The sequence below is a fragment of the Aotus nancymaae genome, unplaced genomic scaffold (genome assembly GCF_030222135.1).
Source record: "Aotus nancymaae isolate 86718 unplaced genomic scaffold, 86718_ANA_hifiasm-v0.15.2.pri h1tg000007l, whole genome shotgun sequence".
Taxonomy (NCBI): Eukaryota; Metazoa; Chordata; class Mammalia; order Primates; family Aotidae; genus Aotus; species Aotus nancymaae.
Genome location: NW_026988418.1, coordinates 15,821,831 through 15,841,068, shown reverse-complemented (window position 1 = coordinate 15,841,068; position 19,238 = coordinate 15,821,831). Strand labels below are relative to the sequence as shown.

Genomic DNA, 19,238 nt, shown 5'->3' with positions numbered 1-19,238 from the left:
CGTTTGGCTAAGATCAAGTCTAAATTCAGTCATATTTCTTTTTTTTTCTTTCTTTTTTTTTTTGAGATGGAATTTTGCTCCTGTTGCCCAGGCTGGAGTACAATGGTGCAATCTCAGCTCACCACAACCTCCACCTCCCAGGTTCAAGCAGTTCTCCTGCATCAGCCTCCTGAGTACCTGGGATTACAGGCATGTGGCATCACGCCTGGCTAATTTTGCATGTTTGGGGTTTCTCCATGTTGGTCAGGCTGGTCTCGAACTCCCGACCTCCAGTGATTCCCCCGTCTTGGCCTCCCAAAGTGCTGGGATTACAGGCGCGAGCCACTTCACCCAGCAGTTCAGTCATATTTCACATAACCCAGCAGTTCAGTCATATTTCACATAAACCAGAGAACTGCTTTTTGTTGTTGTTGTTGTTATTTACTTATTTATTTTTATATTTTAGTGACAGGGTTTCAATACTTTGTCGAGGCTGGAGTGCAGTGGCTATTATAGGCATAGTCATTATGCACTACAGCCTCAAATTCCTGGCCTCGAGTGATCCTCCCATATCAGCCTCCTGAGTAGCTGGGTCTATAGGCTTTTGTTTTGTTTTGTTTTTTGAGATGGAGTCTCTCTCTGTTGCCCAGGCTGGAGTGCAGTGACATGATCTGCACTCACTCACTGCAACCTCCACCTCCTGGATTCAAGCAACTCTCCTGTCTCTTCCTCCTGGAGCTAGGATTAAAGGCACACACCACCATGCTCAGCTAATTTTTGTGGTTGTTTTCTTTTTTTTTTTTTGAGACAGAGTCTCACTCTGTCACCCAGGCTAGAGTGCAGCGGCATGATTTTGGCTCGCTGCAGCCTCTGCAACCTGGGTTCAAGCGATTCTCCTGCCTCTGCCTCCTGAGTAGCTGGGATTACAGGCATCTGCCACTGCACCTGGCTGATTTTTGTAGTTTTAGTAGAGACAGGGTTTCACCGTTTTGCCCAGGCTGGTCCTGAACTTCTGAACTTGGCCTTGCAAAGTGCTGGGATTACAGGCGTGAGCCACCGCCTCTGGCCTAATTTTTATGTTTTTAGCAGAGATGGGGTTTCACCATGTTGGCCAGGCTGGTCTCAAACTCCTGATCTCAGGTGATCCCTCTGCCTTGGCCTCTCAAAGTGCTGGGATTACAGGCATGAGTCACTGGGCTGAGCCTACAGGCAGTTTTGTACAGAGAATTCCTTTCCAAAAGTGACCCAGTATAGCAGAAAGCATGAGTTTTGTAGTGAGACAGACTTAGCTCTAAATCTTTTATCTGAGACTTAACTTTTTTTTTTTTTTTTTTACTATGGGCAAATTACTTGAACTTCTTAATCTCAGGTTTCCCATCTATAAAGTGAGGATGAAGATAGTATCTACTTTATTGAGATTTTTCTTATTCATCTGTAGCTTCTTTGTATATGTCATATGGATGTAATTTGGTTAGTACTATTAGCAACTGTGATGATGATTGTGAATCTTATTTTCATATCATGGTTTTAGTTACAAACTATTTGTTGCTGTTTATTTTCTTTGTAAAAATAAACCATGTTTTCATTTTGGTCTTCTTTCCATTTGAATTCAAAATATTTTATAGTGATTCTTCCTAGTGAAACTGCATTTTCTCCCTAGGAGTACTTCTTTGATTCCAGAGTATTAACAGATGGAGAACTCGCTCCCAATGATAGATGTTGCCGTGTGTGTGGAAAAATAGGCCACTACATGAAAGACTGCCCTAAAAGGAAAAGGTTGGCAAATGAATAATATATATCAACATTTTGAGGAAAATAAATCAGAGGCCAATTTGTAGCTATAATTATGCTCAGAAATGTTTAAGTGAGAAAGTTTAGGGTATTAAATTATACCTAAGGTAAATGTTCATTTGAGTGGAATTTTGTAATATGGTAAGATTTATATATGATATAATAATATCTTCTAACATTCATTTGTTTATTTATTAATTCACTCAGGTTTCTTTTGTTTTTGTTTTTGTTTTTTTGAGACATGGTCTCAACGCTGTCACCCAGGCTGGAGTACAATGGTGCAATCTTGGCTCACTGTACCTCTGCCTCCTGGGTTCAAGCGATTCTCCTGCCTCAGTCTCCCAAGTAGCTGGGATTACAGGCACACACCACCATGCCTGGCTAGTTTTTTGTATCTTTCGTAGAGATGGGGTTTCACCAGTGTTGGCCAGGCTGGTCGCAAACCCCTGACCTCATGATCCACCCATCTTGGCCTTCCAAAGTGTTGAGATTACAGGCCTGAGCCACAATGCCCAGCCAGTTTTTTTTTTTGTTGTTGTTTTTAATTGAAGAAGCATTTATTGACACCTACTATTAGTTGGAAACTGCTAGAAGCCAAGAAATAAAAGTGACCAAGATATTGGGTTCTTACTGAGGATCTCAGACATGCAGACCAATAATTAAAATACAATTAATGGAATTCTTGAGATATATGCTGTGAGTTATGCTAAAGATCTTAGGGAATGTACATCTATGCACCTCCTCAAAAATATATCTACGAATTATAGTATAGGTTCTGTATACTACAGTAGGCCAGGAAGGTCTCTTTCTTTTGTCATCAAGTCTAGCCTAATATAAAAACTTGGAAGTTTTGAAACAGAACAAACTTCCAGTTTCCATCATTGCTATTTACTATTAAATTTAGTCAAGACACTTATCTTCTCTTAGCCTCAGTTTCTTTTTAAAACTTGAGGTAATAAATATAAACTTCTAAGGATTGTTAAAGGTTTAAAATTTGATATTTTAAAAAATTTAACATAATGTTGTTTTACAAAACTACTGGAAAACCCAGTTTCTGCCAAATGAGCAGGTATGCCTTAAATGTTTGTTCCCTTGCCTTCAAAAAGATGCATGAAATGATGGGCATGTTAGTCTTTTTGATATTGTGAGAGTCCTGCATAATTTGGTTTGTCTGTGACTTACTTAATTTACAAGTCCCTAGCCCCACATTATTGGTATCAGCAGTTTACTGTTTAGACTAAAGAAGAAAGACAGTGAAGAAGAGAAGGAAGGGAATGAAGAAGAGAAAGACTCCCGAGACACTGACCCCCGAGACCTCCACGACACTCGAGACTTTAGAGACCCCAGAGACCTCAGATGTTTTATATGTGGAGATGCTGGACATGTACGAAGGGAGTGCCCAGAGGTCAAGCTGGCCCGTCAGAGGAATAGCAGTGTGGCAGGTAAATAGAAAAGGCCAAACAGTTTCTGATAGAAATGAAGTCATTTATTTTGATGTCATGCTAAAGATCCTGATTCCTCTCTATTGCAAACCTAGTTGTATGATTTTGGACCATCGCGCCTGGCTAATTTTTATATTCTTCTTTAGTACAGATGGGGTTTCACCATGTTGATCAGGCTGGTCTCAAACTCCTGACTTTGTGATTTGCCTGCCTTGACCTCCCAAAGTGCTGGGATTACAGGCGTGAGCTACCACGCCCTTACAATTACTTAAAGAGATAAAATTTAGACAGTGAGGCTTTTACTTTGAATAGTACTTGGATAAGTTTATTTTCAAGATCTCCACAGTCTGTTGTATTCAGTTTTATCTCCCTGTAAGTATTCTTCGGATTTATTTTTTTGGAGATAGTCTCCTTCTTGTCACCCGTGCTGGAGTGCAGTGGCGCAATCTTGGCTCATTGCAACCTCCACCTCTTGGGTTCAAGTGATTCTCCTGCCTCAGTCTCCTGGGTAGCTGGGATTACAGGCGCCTGCCACCACATCGGGCTAATTTTTGTACTTTTAGTAGAGACAGGGTTTCGCCATGTTGGCCAGGCTGGTCTCCAACTCCTGTCCTCAGATGATCCACCCGCCTCAGCTTCCCAAAGTGCTGGGATTACAGGTGTGAGCCACCACGCCTGGCCTAATTTTTGGATTTGAGTCAGACTCTTCATCTGTTTCTCTTGCTATCAGTATAACATTCTTTACAAGAGATTTTGTTTTCCTAGAAACGTATTGGAGAAATTATATTTTTTCCCACTCTGCTATGAGAGAGGGATATCTGTTCATATTGTATTTCACAAAGAATTTTGAGAATTAAATAGTAACCCAAGGAAGAGTTTATTGAAAGAAAAAAAAGAACGTTTTAGAAGTGGTGATTTCTGGTTGCTCAGATTCTTATTGCAGAAAGGTTTTGTGTGTGTGCGTGTGTGTGTGTGTGTGTGTCAGGGTCTTGCTCTTGTTGCCCAGGATGGAGTGCAGTGGTATGATCATAGCTCATTGCAGCTTTGACCTCACAGACTCAAATGAGCTCCCCACCTCAGCCTCCCAAAGTACCAAGATTACAGATAAAAGCCACTGCAGCCAGCCAGAAAGTATTTCTCAAATAAATCTGTTGTTCCTTTTGAAAAGCAAAATGACATTTGTTCTTGTGTCTAGGATCAGTGTATTTTTTTCTTGATTTGCTAGACTGAAAAATGGCTTTTAAAAGTAGCTCAGTTGCTACAAGTCCTTTACTAATATACTCATAGTTTAAAAGTCTAAGTTTATAAAATTGGAGAGATATTTGAGATTCTTCTACATAAGAAGAGAGTTTACTTATTGTCATTTCTCTGCTACTTTCCTTATCTCTTGATTTTCTTTGTGATGCCTTCTCTTAGCAGCCCAGCTGGTCCGCAACCTTGTAAATGCTCAACAGGTGGCTGGTTCAGCTCAGCAGCAGGGTGATCAGTCCATGAGGACTAGACAGTCCTCAGAATGTGTAAGTACTCTGTCTGTCAATGTGTTAGTCTTTGAGTGATAGTGTTTTCTCTCAGGCTGGCAAATAGAATTTTCCAGATTACATAGTGCTTTGTATAAATGTCCTTGCTAGGCACATAGGTGGAATGGGTATTCCTTTTGGAATAATGTAGATCTGAGTTCCTGTCTATAGACAAGCTACTTAATTTACATGAGCCTACTCTTCAATTGTAAAATAACTACCTAATAAGATGGATTAAAAATAAGGTAATAACTTTGAGGTTTCAGACTTTGCTTAATGGAAAGATATCAGTACGATTAATAAAAATAGACATAAAAATTGAGATGTTTTAGGCATTTAGTGTTGTTAAGGCAGTATATACATGGCATTTTGCTTACGTGAAACTTGTATCTTCTCATAGCTTGGCATATTGATACCTAGTGAAAAATACCCTGTAAAAAAAAATATTGAATGAGAATTCAGACTCATAAGTTTATTTTTTCTTTTTGTTGAGATAGAGTCTCACTCTGTCACCTAGGCTAGAGTGCAGTGGTGCGATATTGGCTCACTGCAGCCTCCTTACCCCTGGGATCGTGCAATTTTGTCTCCATCTCCTGAGTAGCTGGGAGTACAGGCGATGCCACCACAGCCAGCTAATTTTTGTATTTTTAGTAGACACGAGTTTTACCATATTGATCAGGCTAGTCTTGAACTCCTGACCTCAGGTGATCCGCCTGCCTCAGCCCCCCACAGTGCTGGGATTACAGATGTGAGCCATTGGGGCCAGCCCACACTCATAAGTTTAATATTAAGTTTGCTGAGTTGCTTTTAACCTTTGTGTAAGTCTGTAGTCATCTTGTACTTCTTAAATTAATTAATAATTACTCTAAATAACACTCTAAATCTGACATAATGTTCAGTGCTTTACACTTAGCAAATTTAATCTTTCGAGTGGCCATGTGAAGTGGTAGGTATTAGGTATTAGTATGATCAAATTTTATATATTGGGAAACTGAGAATAAGAGATTATACAATCAAACCGAGGTGTTTCTGGTTTCAAATCTGTTAATCGTTTAACATGCTAAATCTAATATGATTTGTGTCTTAGAAAAAACTCTTAGAGTATTTGAAGAGTATTAGGGAGACTCTTTGGAAAACATTTAGGAAATTTTCTACCCTCACCTTAAACACTTGAATACCTATTATGTGCCTGATGCTTTCATAAACAACAACAATCACATTTAATGTAGTTAACATTTGTTGAGTGTAAACTATGTGCTGTACATACATTCGTTCTTTGTGATTATATTTCAAAAATATAGAAAATAATAAATATAATTACCAGGCTTTAACAGTTTTTAACATTGTTATTTTAGCTTAATTAAAAAATTACCCTCAGTTGAAACCCCTGTACATTCTTCTTCGATCCCATTCCTATCTTAAAACCTCAAAATCTTCTCAAAAACCTGAGGCAAATTCTGATTATACTTTTATAGGTAAAGAAACCGAGTTTTAAGTTTTGAGCCTGAGGTCAATAGACACCTGGAATCAGAACATGAACCCTCAGGCTCTCTGTCACCAAAACTTATGCTCTAACCATTTTTCTATGCTGCCTTAATTTTCGTTTTCTGCCTCTAGTCCTCACATTTTTCTCACCTGTGCTTTTGGAAAGAGAGTATCTAATGGACATTGCTATTCTGATGTCTAATAATTAGCACCTCAACATGTCTAAAAATGTAGTTAATCTTTCCTTCCATCCCCCAGGTTTCGCCTCTTTTTCCTGTGTTTTATATCTCATTGAATGATCCATTTTCTATCTCATTTCCAAAACTTTTCCCATTCCTTCAACCGCTATATCCAGTCACGAAGTCTTATTGTTTCTGCCTTTAAAAAAACTGAATGTTGTGGTGTCTCACTCCTGTAATCCCAGCAGTTTGGGAGGCCTAGGTGGGCAGATCACCTGAGGTGAGCAATTGAGACCAGCCTGAATAACATGGTGAAACCCTATCTCTACTAAAAATATAAAAAATTAGCTGGGCGTGGTGGGACACACCTGTAATTCCAGCTACTTGGGGGACTGAGGCAGGAGAATTGCCTGAACCTGGGAGTTGGAGATTGCAGTGAGCCAAGATTGCACCATTGCACTCCAGCCTGGGCAACACAGCGAGACTCTGTCTCAAAAAAAAAAAAAAAAGTATCTTATAGCCATTTGCTTCCCTCTATCCCTGTTTATATTTCCTTAGCCTAGACTACTATCATCTCAGGACTGCTGTATATAGCGGCCTCCTAATCAATCTCAACAGCCTTTTAGTTTTTATTTATTTATTTATTCATACATTTATTTTTGAGACAGGGTCTTACTCTGTTGCCCAGGCTGGAGTGTGGTAGCACAATCACAGCTCACTGCAGTCTCGACCTCCCAGGCTCAGGTGATTCTCCCATGTCAGCCTCCAGAGTAGCTGGGACTACAGGCACATATCACCACACTTGGCTTATTTTTTATTTCTTGTAAAGATGAGATTTCGACATGTTGCCCTGGCTGGTCTCAAACTCTGAGCTCAAGGGATCCACCCGCCTCAGCCTCCCAAAGTGCTAGGATTATAGGCTTGAGCCACTGTGCCAAGCCTGTCTTTCATCAGCCTTTAAAAAAAATTCTCTATTTTATTCTTACTAAACCACAATAATCTTTCTAAAGTGTGGATTGATCATGTTCCTGACCTGTTTAAAACCCTTCAGTGGCAGGGCACAGTGGCTCACGCCTGTAATTCCAGCAGTTTAGGAGGTCGAGGTGGGCAGATCATGAGGTCAAGAGATCAAGACCATCCTGGCTAACATGGTGAAACCCCGTCTCTACTTAAAAGAAAATACAAAAAATTAGCTGGCTGTAGTGGTGTGAGCCTGTAGTCCCAACCACCCAGGAGGCTGAGGCAGTAGAATCGCTTGAACCCGGAAGGGAGAGGTTGCGGTGAGTCGAGATCGCACCACTGCACTCCAGCCTGGGCGACAGAGCGAGACTCTGTCTGAAAAAAAAGGCCGGCACGGTGGCTCACACCTGTAATCCCAGCACTTTGGGAGGCCGAGGTGGGCAGATCACAAGGTCAGGAGTTCAAGACCAGCGTGGCCAACATGGTGAAATCCCATCTCTACTAGAAATACACAAATTAGCTGGGTGTGGTGGCATGCACCTGTAATCCCAGCTACTCAGGAGGCTGAGGCAGGAGAATCGCTTTTGGAGGTTGCAGTGAGCCAAGACCATGCCATTGCACCCCAGCCTGGGTGACAGAGCAAGACTGTCTCAAAAAAAAGAAAAAAAACCTTCAATAGTTTACCACTGCACTTAGGAGACAGTCTAAATTACAAGGCTTATAAGACACTTCATTGTCTTGCCCCTATTTAGGTCTTCAGCCTCAGCCATTACCCTGCCATTATACTCCAATAATATTAAACTTCTTTCAGATTCCAATTACTTTAAAAAGGCTTGTGTTTTCATACCTCTAGACCTTCAATCAAATTGAACACTCTTCCTCTCCCCTTATCTCTACCTTGTATCAGACTGATTTCTTTTTACCCTGAGTCTCAGCTTAAAGGTTTTTGGGAAGCTTTCCTTGGTTCCTTTCCTCCTCCCAAAGTGGTTTTAGGTGTTCCTGCTCTGGGATTTCATTATACAGTTAACTCTTGAAGAAAACAGGTTTGAACTGCATTGGTCTACTTATACATGAATTTTTTTCAACAGATTGTGGTTGCAAAATACAGTAGTCCCAGGATGCAAAACCCAAGTATTCAGGGGGCCAACTTTTTGTATATGTGGGTTTTGCAGTGCTGACTGTGGGACTTGAGTATAGGAGGATTGTGGGGGTCCTGGAACCAATCCCCTGCATATCCTGAGGGACAACTATACACTACACATTCTTTATCATAGTACTCATTATACTTATTGTGATTGCTTATGTAATCTTCATCTGCTCTCCTCCTTATCCTCCATAAACGTTAAGCTCCATGAGGGCATACTTGTTGGTATTACATTTTTATTACCTAGAACAGTACTAAGTACGTAATTGACACAGTTAATACTTGGGGAGGGACTAAATGAAAGTGACTTTTGAGATATTTAGATGGAAGTCTTGAGTTCACAATGGGAAACATGTGTTCTGCCCGATGGGAACCATGTCTGGGCTTTCTTTTCTTTGGACAACAAAGAGATTTGTGAGGTAATATCTACTTGAGATGGGGATTTGAGTGCCTCTGGAAAATCTCATTATTTGTTATGATATACATCATAGAGTTCTGTTTATAAAGTTTTAAATTTTGTATTTGTATCTCTACTTTTATAAAATTAAGATGTTTTAAAATTAATTTTAAAATGTGTGTTTTTTTTTTTTCTGCAGTCTGAATCACCATCTTATTCTCCTCAGCCTCAGCCATTTCCACAGAACTCCTCCCAGTCAGCTGCTATTACCCAGCCTTCATCTCAGCCAGGATCCCAACCTAAGCTTGGCCCACCTCAGCAGGGAGCTCAACCTCCCCATCAGGTCCAGATGCCACTGTATAACTTTCCCCAGTCACCACCAACTCAGTATTCTCCCATGCACAATATGGGATTGTTGCCAATGCACCCTCTCCAGATCTCTGCTCCATCCTGGCCCATCCATGGCCCAGTGATCCACTCTGCACCAGGCAGTGCCCCCAACAATATTGGCCTGAATGATCCCAGCATCATCTTTGCACAGCCTGCTGCTAGACCTGTGGCAATTCCTAACACGTCTCATGATGGACACTGGCCGCGTACTGTGGCTCCAAATTCCCTGGTAAACAATGGTGCAGTGGGGAATTCAGGTAACCTTTCCTTTTCTTCTTTTGTAATCTGTATGTCTATAGAAACAATGTGAGGAAAAACAAGGAAAGCAGTATTTGTGGAGGGACAGTACAGGATTAGATAAAGATTAAAAGCATGGACTCTGGATTCTGACCGCCTGGATTAGAATCCTGACCCTACCATCTATTATGTAGCTTGGGCCATTACTTAATCTCTTTGTGCATTGGTTTTATCTGTAAAATAGGGCATCTAACTTACATAGATGTTGTAAATGTTAAAAGAGGTGTAATACACATAAATGTTAGCTATTATTTTAGTATTTTTTGAAATTTTCACTGCCACCCTGTATGGTGTAGGTACTGTTATGTATACAATTGATGAAATTGAAGAGTTAAGTAACTTAACTGTCTTACTGTCATGGTTAATAATGGTAGGTTGGCTGGGTACAGTGGCTCACACCTGTAATCCCAGCACTTTGGGAGGCCAAATTGGGTGGATCACCTGAAGTCAGGAGTTCAAGACCAGGCTGGCCAACATGGTGAAACCCTGTCTGTACCAAAAATACAAAAATTAGCCAGGCGTGGTGGTGAGCGCCTATAATCCCAGCTACTTGGGAGGCTGAGGCAGGAGAATCACTTGAACGCAGGCGGTGGAGATTGCAGTGAGCTGAGATTACAGCATTGCACTCTAGCCTGGGTGTCAGAGCAGGACCCTGTCTTAAAAAAAAAAAAAAAAAAAAAAACCAAGGAAACCAAATAATAATAATAATGGTAGGTCCAAGATTTAAACTAATTTCTTTGTTCAAAACTGTGCTGCTTGCCCTAGACACTGTTATTTCTCATTAAGGAACAATTATTTAAAAAAGAAAAAATATTATTAACATTTAAAAAATAGTTTTTTTCTGATACCTAAGTAATACATCTTCATTGTAGAGTATTTGAGAAATAAATCTTCTGTCATCTCAATTCCCAGACATAAATACTAGGAAATATTTTGGTATATTACCATTCAGTCATTTAAAAAAAAGATTGCCTATTTAAGAAAATAGTTGATACATGCCATAAATCATTTTATATCCAGCTTAAAAATATGCATATTTATAATATAAATATTTATACACACTTATACATGCACACACAGGCTAGCACAGTGTCTCACACTTGTAATCCCAGAACTTTGGGAGGCTGAGGTGGGCAGATTATTTGCCGCCAGGAGTTCGAGACCAGCCTGGGCAACATGACAAAACTTGTCTCTACTAAAACTACAAAAATTAGCTGGGCGTGGTGGTGCACACCTGTAATCCCAGCTACTCGGGAGGGTGAGGCAGGAAAATTGCTTGAACCTAGGGAAACAGAGGTTGCAGTGAGTTGAGATCACACCATTGCACTCCAGGCTGGGCAACAAGAGTGAGACTGTCTCAAAAAAAGAAACAAAAAAAGACACACCCACCCACATATATATATATAGAGAGAGAGAGAGAGACAAAAATCTCACAGTGTTGTCCAGGTTGGAATGCAGTGGCTATTCACAGGCCAATCTAGCACACTATAACTTTGAACTTCTGGGCTTAAGCGCTGTTCCTGCCTCAGCCTCCTGAATAGCTGTGGGACTACAGGTATACACCACTGCACCTGGCTTATGCTCAGCTTTTTAGTGATAATTATTTTTAGGAACTGTTATGGAGGCTGGGCACAGTGGCTCACACCTGTAATCCAGGCACTTTGGGAGGCCAAGGTGGGTCAATCATGAGGTCAAGAGATTGAGACCATCCTGGCCAACATGGTGAAACCCCATGTCTACTAAAAAATACAAATAAGAAGTATTTTCATACAGCATGTGGTGGTTTGTGCCTGTAGTCCCAGCTACTCGGAGGCTGAGGCAGAATTGCTTGAACCCGGGAGGCAGAGGTTGCAGTGAGCCGATATTGCGCCTCTGCCTCCAGCTTGGACGCAGAGTGAGACTCTGTCTCAAAAATAAAAAAGAACTATTAAGGAAATTTTGAAACATACATAAAAGAGAGTAAAGTATATAATGAACCCCCCCTCCCCATTAACCAGCTTTAACAGTTATCAATAATTTGCTGTTCTTTTATCTGACTCCTTACCATTAAAAATAATTTTGGCCGGCTGGGCACAGTGACTTACACCTGTAATCCCAGCACTTTGGGAGGCTGAGGCGGGATCAGGAAGTCAAGAGATTGAGAGCATCCTGGCCAACATGGTGTAAACCCATCTCTACTAAAAATAGAAAAATTAGCCAGGCGTGGTGGCCCACGCATGTAATCACAGCTACTCAAGAGGCTGAGGCGAAAATGGCTTGAACCTGGGAGGTAGAGGTTGCAGTGAGCTGAGATTGCGCCACTGCACTCCAGCCTAGCGACAGAGCGAGAATCCTTTAAAAAAAAAAAAAAAATCTGGCTTTGGCCGGGAATGGTGGCTCATGCCTATAATCCCAGCACTCTGAGAGGCCGATATGGGCAGATTACTTGAGGTCAGGAGTTTGAGACCAGCCTGGCCAACATGGTGAAACCATGTCTCTACTAAAAATACAAAAATTAGCTGGGCATGGTGGCAGGCGCCTGTAATCTCAGCTACTCAGGAGGCTGAGACAGGAGAATTACTTGGACCCAGGAGGCGGAGGTTGCAGTGAGCCAAGATTGCACCACTGCACTCCAGCCTGGGTGACAGCAAGACTCTCTCTCAAAAAATACATATAATAATAATTTTGGCTTGACTAATCAAATCTCAGACATTGGATCAAATTTGCTTTTTAACTTTGGTTTTAGCATTTAAAAAAATCATCAGATCATTACCACACCTAGTATCATCTAATATCCAGTCCTTGTTCATTTTTTCATGTTTGTCTAAAAAGGTTTTTTTTGTTTTTTTTGTTTTTGTTTTTGTTTTTTTGAGAAGGAGTCTCTCTCTGTCACCAGGCTGCAGTGTAGTGGCGTGATCTCGGCTCACTGCAACCTCTGCCTCCGGGTTCAAGTGATTCTCCTGCCTCAGCCTCCCGAGTAGCTGAGACTATAGGTGCTTGCCACCACACCCAGCTAATTTTTGTATTTTTAGTAGAGAGGGTTTCACCATGTTGGCCAGGTTGGTCTTAATCTCTTGACCTTGTGATCCGCCTGCCTCTGCCTCCAAGTGCTGGGATTACAGGCGTGAGCCCCCATGCCCAGCCTAAAATAGTATTATTATTATTGATTTATTTGAATAAAGATTCAAACTGTGTATTTGATTTTTATAACTCTTAACTGTCCTTTATAGCAGTTGCTGCTTCTATATTCTTTCCAATATTAACTATTTTTTGAAGAGACTGTAGGCTTTCCCATATTCTGGAGTTGGCTGCTTATATCTTTGTGGCATCATTTAATGTGTACCTCTGTCCCTGTATTTCCTGTAAACTGGGATTTAGATTCAGAGACTGGATTAGATTCAGGCTCTTTCTGTTGGTAAGAATACTGCTTGGTGGGTCCCATGTATTTCCAGTTTTTTCACTTTTGAAGGAACTTGCTATCTGGTTATAACTATTTTATTGACTTAAGATTGATTTGTGAATTAGGTTTTATCAGCCTGTTTTATCCATTATGTTCATCAATTTTCACTTAATAGCCTTAGCTGCCATTGATAATTGTGGCCAGTATCCATTATTTTGCTGTCTCCAACTTTTTTTGGAACAATGCAAATAAGGTATTTTGCTGAGCAAAAATGCCAGAATATGGGAACTTAATTAGATTTCTAAGATGAAAAGATATATGGCACACGTGGTCCTTCTCATGTGTCCTTCTCATATATCATTTAACATGTTTATTGTGTATATGCCATGGCATGCATGCACTGTGATAGTCACTGAGTTATATAACCATGAAGACAGACCCAGTGTTTTGCCCTTTGACCAAAATTCTTCCTTCTCCCTGCCTCTAATTACTCTCAGAAAGTGTTTTTGTCACAATGAACTAATTAATGTTCCACAAACATACTGTACTGTCTCTTAACCCTGGTGGCTTATCTAAGTTGTTCCTTCTGCTTAGAATGTCCTCTCTGTTAACCTCCACTGCTCACTCACACGTCCTTTTATGCTGCCTCAAAGCTTGGCTAACTCACTCATCCTCCATATTTAAATTTAAATCTCTTTCTTCAGGAAGTCCTCCTTATTTCCTTAATATCCATATCATTACATTTGTCTTACTGTGTTGAACTTGTCTGTTTACTCATCTGCATAACCCTATGCAGACTGAACTAATAGAGGCAAAAAATTGTTTTTTTTTGGTCTGTCTTTTTCTCTCTAGTAGTGTGTTTAGTTTTCTCTTTAGTAGCCTGCTATGTTAGATATATTAATCCTTTTTATAATATTTCTAATAAGCTATTAATATTATTTGTTGTATAGATACCCAATTCATAATTAATGTTTCATCCACAGTTACACTGTGTTAAAAGTGGAAGGACTAGGGGCCAGGCAGGGTGGCTCACACCTGTAATCCCAACACTTTGGGAAGCTGAGCCGGACGGATCACCTGAGGTTGGGAGTTTGAGACCAGCCTCACCAACATGGAGAAACCTCGTCTCTACTAAAAATACAAAATTAGCGGGGCATGGTGGCACATGCCTGTAACCCCAGCTACTTGGTTAGATGAGGTAGGAGAATCGCTTGAACCCAGGTGGCGGAGGTTTCTGTGAGCCAAGATTGCACCATTGCACTCCAGCCTGGATAGCAAGAGCGAAATTCTGTTTCAAAAAAAAAAAAAAAAAAAAGCCGAAGGACTAAATGGAAATATATTAAAATAATAATCATAGTTGTACTAGAGAAGGAGATTATGTGAGTTTTTCCCCCTATTTTTGAAATTATCTTTAATGAGATTGTATTGCTCATTTTAAGGAAATTTTGGGCTATGAAAAACTTGCAAAGTATTTGGAATATATCCTTTAAAAATACTCTTTTATGTTAAAACATCATTTCTCATTGGTTTTGACCTAATTCTGGATATACCCAGTTTCATTTATTTTTGTAAACCCCAAGTACTTCAGCTTCAGCCCGTAGTTGTAACTTGGCTTTATGAACTCACAGTGATCTAGCTGTTTTGCTTACCTCCTGAGACAATTCAGCTTACAAAAATGCAGTTCACATGGGCTTTAGTTTTTTTGAGGCCTACTCTTTCCTATCCCGTACTTTCTAATTTGAGTTTCTGCTAGGAAGTTTAGTGAATAAGGGCAGCGTCTTTTAGTTATTCCCTAGCACATTGTGACTCTGAATGAGAAAAGCCACCAGAAATGATCTAGAAGATAAACTGGTTACTGTACTTCAAAAAATGTACTTAAAGATATATTTTAAAGGGAAATAGAAAAATTTTGGGGGATAGCCATAAAAAGAATAGGACTTGTACTTTTTGTGTAACTACCTACATGCTAGATCTTGTGCAAGCTACTTTCTTTTGGTTATCCAATTTAAACCTCATAACAATCTGAGGTTCAAAATGGAAACTTAGTAGTTTTAGGAAATGAGATTTGAGCTTAGACGTGTTTGGCCTCAAAGCCAAAGTTCTCAACCATTACACCCCAATGCCTCAAGCTTCTAATAGGATCTTCTTCTAGGCCAGTATATAATTGATTCTGGGATAGTTGGCACTGTCTTTAGGATAAAATCTTAAGTTCCTTCACATAGTATACTAAGGTTTTTTGAAATGTATATCCTCACCTACCTGTCCCAATTTCGGATTGTTCTGCAGTTCCTGAAACTTGCTGTGCTTTCAGGCTTTTATATATGATACTCCTCTCTAAAGTGCTCCCCGCCGTCCTGCATTCTGCCTAAATTTTTCCTTTTTTTAAAAAACTCAAATTAGTCAATCATCTTAGGAAGACTGTCGTTAACCTTCAAATACTGGGTTAGCCCTCTCTTCAGAACATTTTGCCTGTTCTAGCAATTATTACATATTATTGTATATATATTTTCTTGTATGTCTCTTATGAGTAATTTGAGCAAGTAACAATGCTTTATTCTTGCTTGAACCAAGGAGACAGAGGTTGCAGGGAGCTGAGATCATGCCACTGCACTCCAGCCGGGGCGACAGAGTGAGACTGTGTGTCAAAAAAAAAAAAAAAATTTTGTTTGATATTCTCTGCATTTAGCATAGTTCTTAGCCAATGGTAGGTACTGAATATATCTTTGTGGAATGAAGGGATATTTCAGTGAACGAACTAATGTTTTTAAATGTCTTTTTCCTTTCTTGTTGAAATGCAGAGCCAGGCTTTCGAGGACTGAATCCTCCAATTCCTTGGGAACATGCACCACGTCCCCATTTCCCCCTTGTCCCAGCTTCGTGGCCTTATGGTTTGCATCAAAACTTCATGCATCAGGGAAATGCCCGATTTCAGCCCAACAAACCTTTCTATACTCAAGGTACCATTGCTTACAAATAAGTTAACACGTTTGGGTGGGTTTTATTTTGGGATAGAGAGCCTTAGTGAAGGCCAGGATCTGGGAGTGAAAATTCATCAATTCAGTAAACATTTACTGAGAGATCATACTGTATGTCAGACAGTGCTAGGTACTTGTTGCTCAAACAAGAGTAAAACAAAATCTCCATTACTTGATGCACATTTTGTTAGGAAAAACCAGACGTTAAATAGAAAAGGAGTTCAGATGAATCAGTTAACATTGCTCTAGCAAATCCAAACGGGATATGGATGTAAGAGATTATTAATAATCACAAGATTTTGACAGTTGAGCTAGATCTTGAAAGAGATGCAGAAATTTTTTTTGCCTAGAGATTAGAGAGGAGGAAGAGTATGCTTAGCTGAGGGATTAATATATGTGGTCACTGAGTTTGCCTGGCATAATGAAGAACAGAAAATAATAGGGCTAGAGGATGGAGGTATATGAGAAAGATGGTGATAAGGCTAGAGAGAGTAGGCTTTGACCATATTATGGAGTTTGGACTTGGTTTACTGAGCAATGGGGATCTAATGACTGAGTCTTGCTCTGTTGCCCAGGCTGGAATGCAGTGGCACTGCCTCCCCGGGTTGAGCAATTCTCCTGCCTCAGCCTCCCAAGTAACTAGGACTACAGGCGTCCTCTACTAGGCCTGTAGTCTTTGTAGTTTTAGTAGAGACGGGGTTTCACCATTTGGCCAGGCTGGTCTAGAACTCCTGACCTCGTGATCCGCCTGCCTTGGGCTCCCAAAGTCCTGGGATTACAGCTTGAGCCACCGCGCCTGGCCTATTGAAAGGTTTTTAAGGGAAGGAAGACATAATCAGATTTATTTAGTAAATGTAGGACTTGACTGACATTTAAATGTATTGTGTTCTGCTGGTGCTATTGTAGTACTAATAATGGCTTTGACTGGATAATGAATATTATAAAGTAAGAATTCCTAGAAACTTGGAGCATTTTATCTAACCTACTTGCTTCAGAGGTGTTTGTTCTTACAGGCATTGTCTGAGTCTGGCCTTCAGCTCCTTGTTAACCTAGTTCAGAACACTTGGGGTCAGAGTCAGTATAGTTAAATGAGGAGTTTAAGAAGTTAAAACAGGCATTCAGGAAATGCCAAGTGAATGAAATGATAACTTAAAGGGGGGTACCTGGTATGGTCTCAGGCTTGTTATATTTAAGCCTTCTTTTTTTTTTTTTTTTTTTTTTTTTTTAAAGACGGAGTTCTTGCTCTGTCACCCAGGCTGGAGTCTAGTGGTGCGATTTCAGCTCACTGCAACCTCTGCCTCCTGGGTTCAAATGATTCTCTTGCCTCAGCCTCCTGAGTAGCTGGAATTATAGGCATACACCACCACGCCTGGATAATTTTTGTATTTTTAGTAGAGACGGGGGTTTCACCATGTTGGTCAGGCTGGTCTTGAACTCCTGAACTCATTATCTGCCTGCCTCAGCCTCCCAAAGTGCTGGGATTACAGCCATAAGCCACCGTACCTGGCCTATTTAAGCTTCTTAAATCACCCATATACTACTGGGGCATCCCTTTAGTATAGAGTGGCAGTGCCTTGACTATGGTTAGGTTCTTCTCTTGAGCAAATAACTGGGGCTAAGGGAAGTTACTATTAGTCATAAGCCTTTTAAGGAGGCGAGAGTCTGCAGCTCCTCTCTAGTGAGTTTTTTCCCTTTGATTCTTCCTCTCCATCTTTCGTGTCCTCTCCTTTTTTCACATACACATATTTCCTTCCGTCTTCCTTTTTCTCCTCACCCTCTCAAATGTTTTGGCATGCTTCATCTCCTCCTAGTATATAAATAGAAAAAAAGAAAGCTAGTTAAAAGTTAATTCTAAGGTGTTGTCAGATAAACAGGCACAAGCCTTTCAGTTTCCTGTCTGTGTTGTATCCAACAGACAGATGTGCCACCCGTCGGTGTAGAGAGCGTTGTCCCCACCCACCAAGAGGAAACGTGTCGGAGTAATGCGAGTCCATTTTCTTTCAGCTGGTCTACCGATGCACAGCAACCAGCCAATCCTGCTGTCTCAAGGGTATCCGTACCTCAATGTCAGTTACATTCAGCAGAAAAAGTGACATTTAATGGAAAGCAAAACAAATCAGGTCCTGATTTAAATTTTAACACATTTAGATAGCTTATTTAAATTCTAAGACTGTTTTTACAGACTGTATTATTTGTATATAAATATGAACTATAGTTTTTACTAGTATCACCAAAATGAGTGATACAAATTTCATCTATTTTATTACCCTATTTTTAAGGGAATTTTATGTTTTGTTTAACCTTGATGAATTGTATAAAGAGAGAATTTAAAAAATTACATTCTTTATTTTCTATTAGCTGTATTCATACTTTGGTTGCTTCAGACTTTATAAATTGTTCTTAAGAGTTAGGAAAGAATTTCTTGTGTTTTAAATTTGTCACTTCTATTCTTTACAGAACCTTGTAGTGCCAAAAACTTTTTAAAAGGTAAAAAAATAAAATTAAATTACAACATGAAGATTCAGATTTTTTTTCTTTTCCATACTTCTATATTGAACATTCAGACTTGAACGGAAAGTTGATTTTGTCTGTATTTGAAGTACTTCTATTTTAAGTTAATAAATCTTTTTGACAAGAGTCACATTTGGTTAATTCATCTGTTGTATAGATGATGGAAATACTATGTAACAAGATTTGTTTTAATTTCAGTGAATAGAGCATTCTAAATCACAGATTTTAGTTTTAGAGATTCAAGCATCATTTTATGTCCTATTTGGTTGGATTTTCACAACACCCATATGAGGTTGATAGAAGCAGAAGCCATCTCCATTTTATTTTTGAAAATGAAAACTGAAACGCAAAGTGATAAATTCCAAAAAGCATACTTACATGCTGCAGTCTGAATTGAAACATCTTTGGGAAGAGAGTTTTAAAACATGGAGACTAATATTGGCAATTAGAGTGGAGGGAAGGTAAGTTTTTTTTTTTTTTTTGAGACAGCATCTCTGTCACTCAGGCTGCAATGCAGTGGCGTGATATCGGCTCATTGCAACCTCCGTCTCCTGGGTTTGAGCGATTCTCCTGCCTCAGCCTTCCAAGTACATGGAATTACAGGCACACACCACCACGCCCGGCTAAATTTTGTATTCTTGGTAGAGACAGGGTTTCAGCATGTTAGTCAGGCTGGTCTCAAACTTCTGACCTCAGGTGATCCACCTGCCTCCCAGAGTGCTGGGATTACAGGCGTGAGCCACCGCTCTTGGCCCAGACTCTGCTTGTTCATTTTGAATCCTATACTTCCAC

General features: G+C 40.0%; 1 protein-coding gene across 7 annotated transcripts in view; it reads left to right on the top strand.

Moving 5' to 3' along the window:
* TUT4 (terminal uridylyl transferase 4) overlaps positions 1–18,572 on the top strand; it is a 135,648-nt gene extending 117,076 nt beyond the window's left edge. For 3 of the 7 annotated variants that reach the window (XM_064372361.1, XM_064372354.1, XM_064372355.1), the window contains 6 exons: positions 1,640–1,755; positions 2,992–3,212; positions 4,629–4,729; positions 9,094–9,541; positions 15,759–15,917; positions 17,940–18,572. In XM_064372361.1, coding sequence (XP_064228431.1) covers positions 1,640–1,755; positions 2,992–3,212; positions 4,629–4,729; positions 9,094–9,541; positions 15,759–15,917; positions 17,940–18,028 — 1,134 coding nt within the window. In that variant the 3' untranslated portion in view covers positions 18,029–18,572. Of the gene's footprint in view, positions 1–1,639; positions 1,756–2,991; positions 3,213–4,628; positions 4,730–9,093; positions 9,542–15,758; positions 15,918–17,850 lie in introns of all 7 variants that reach the window. The other 4 variants (XM_064372359.1, XM_064372358.1, XM_064372357.1 and 1 more) reach the window with 4 other exon arrangements.
* Positions 18,573–19,238: the final 666 nt, after the last annotated feature.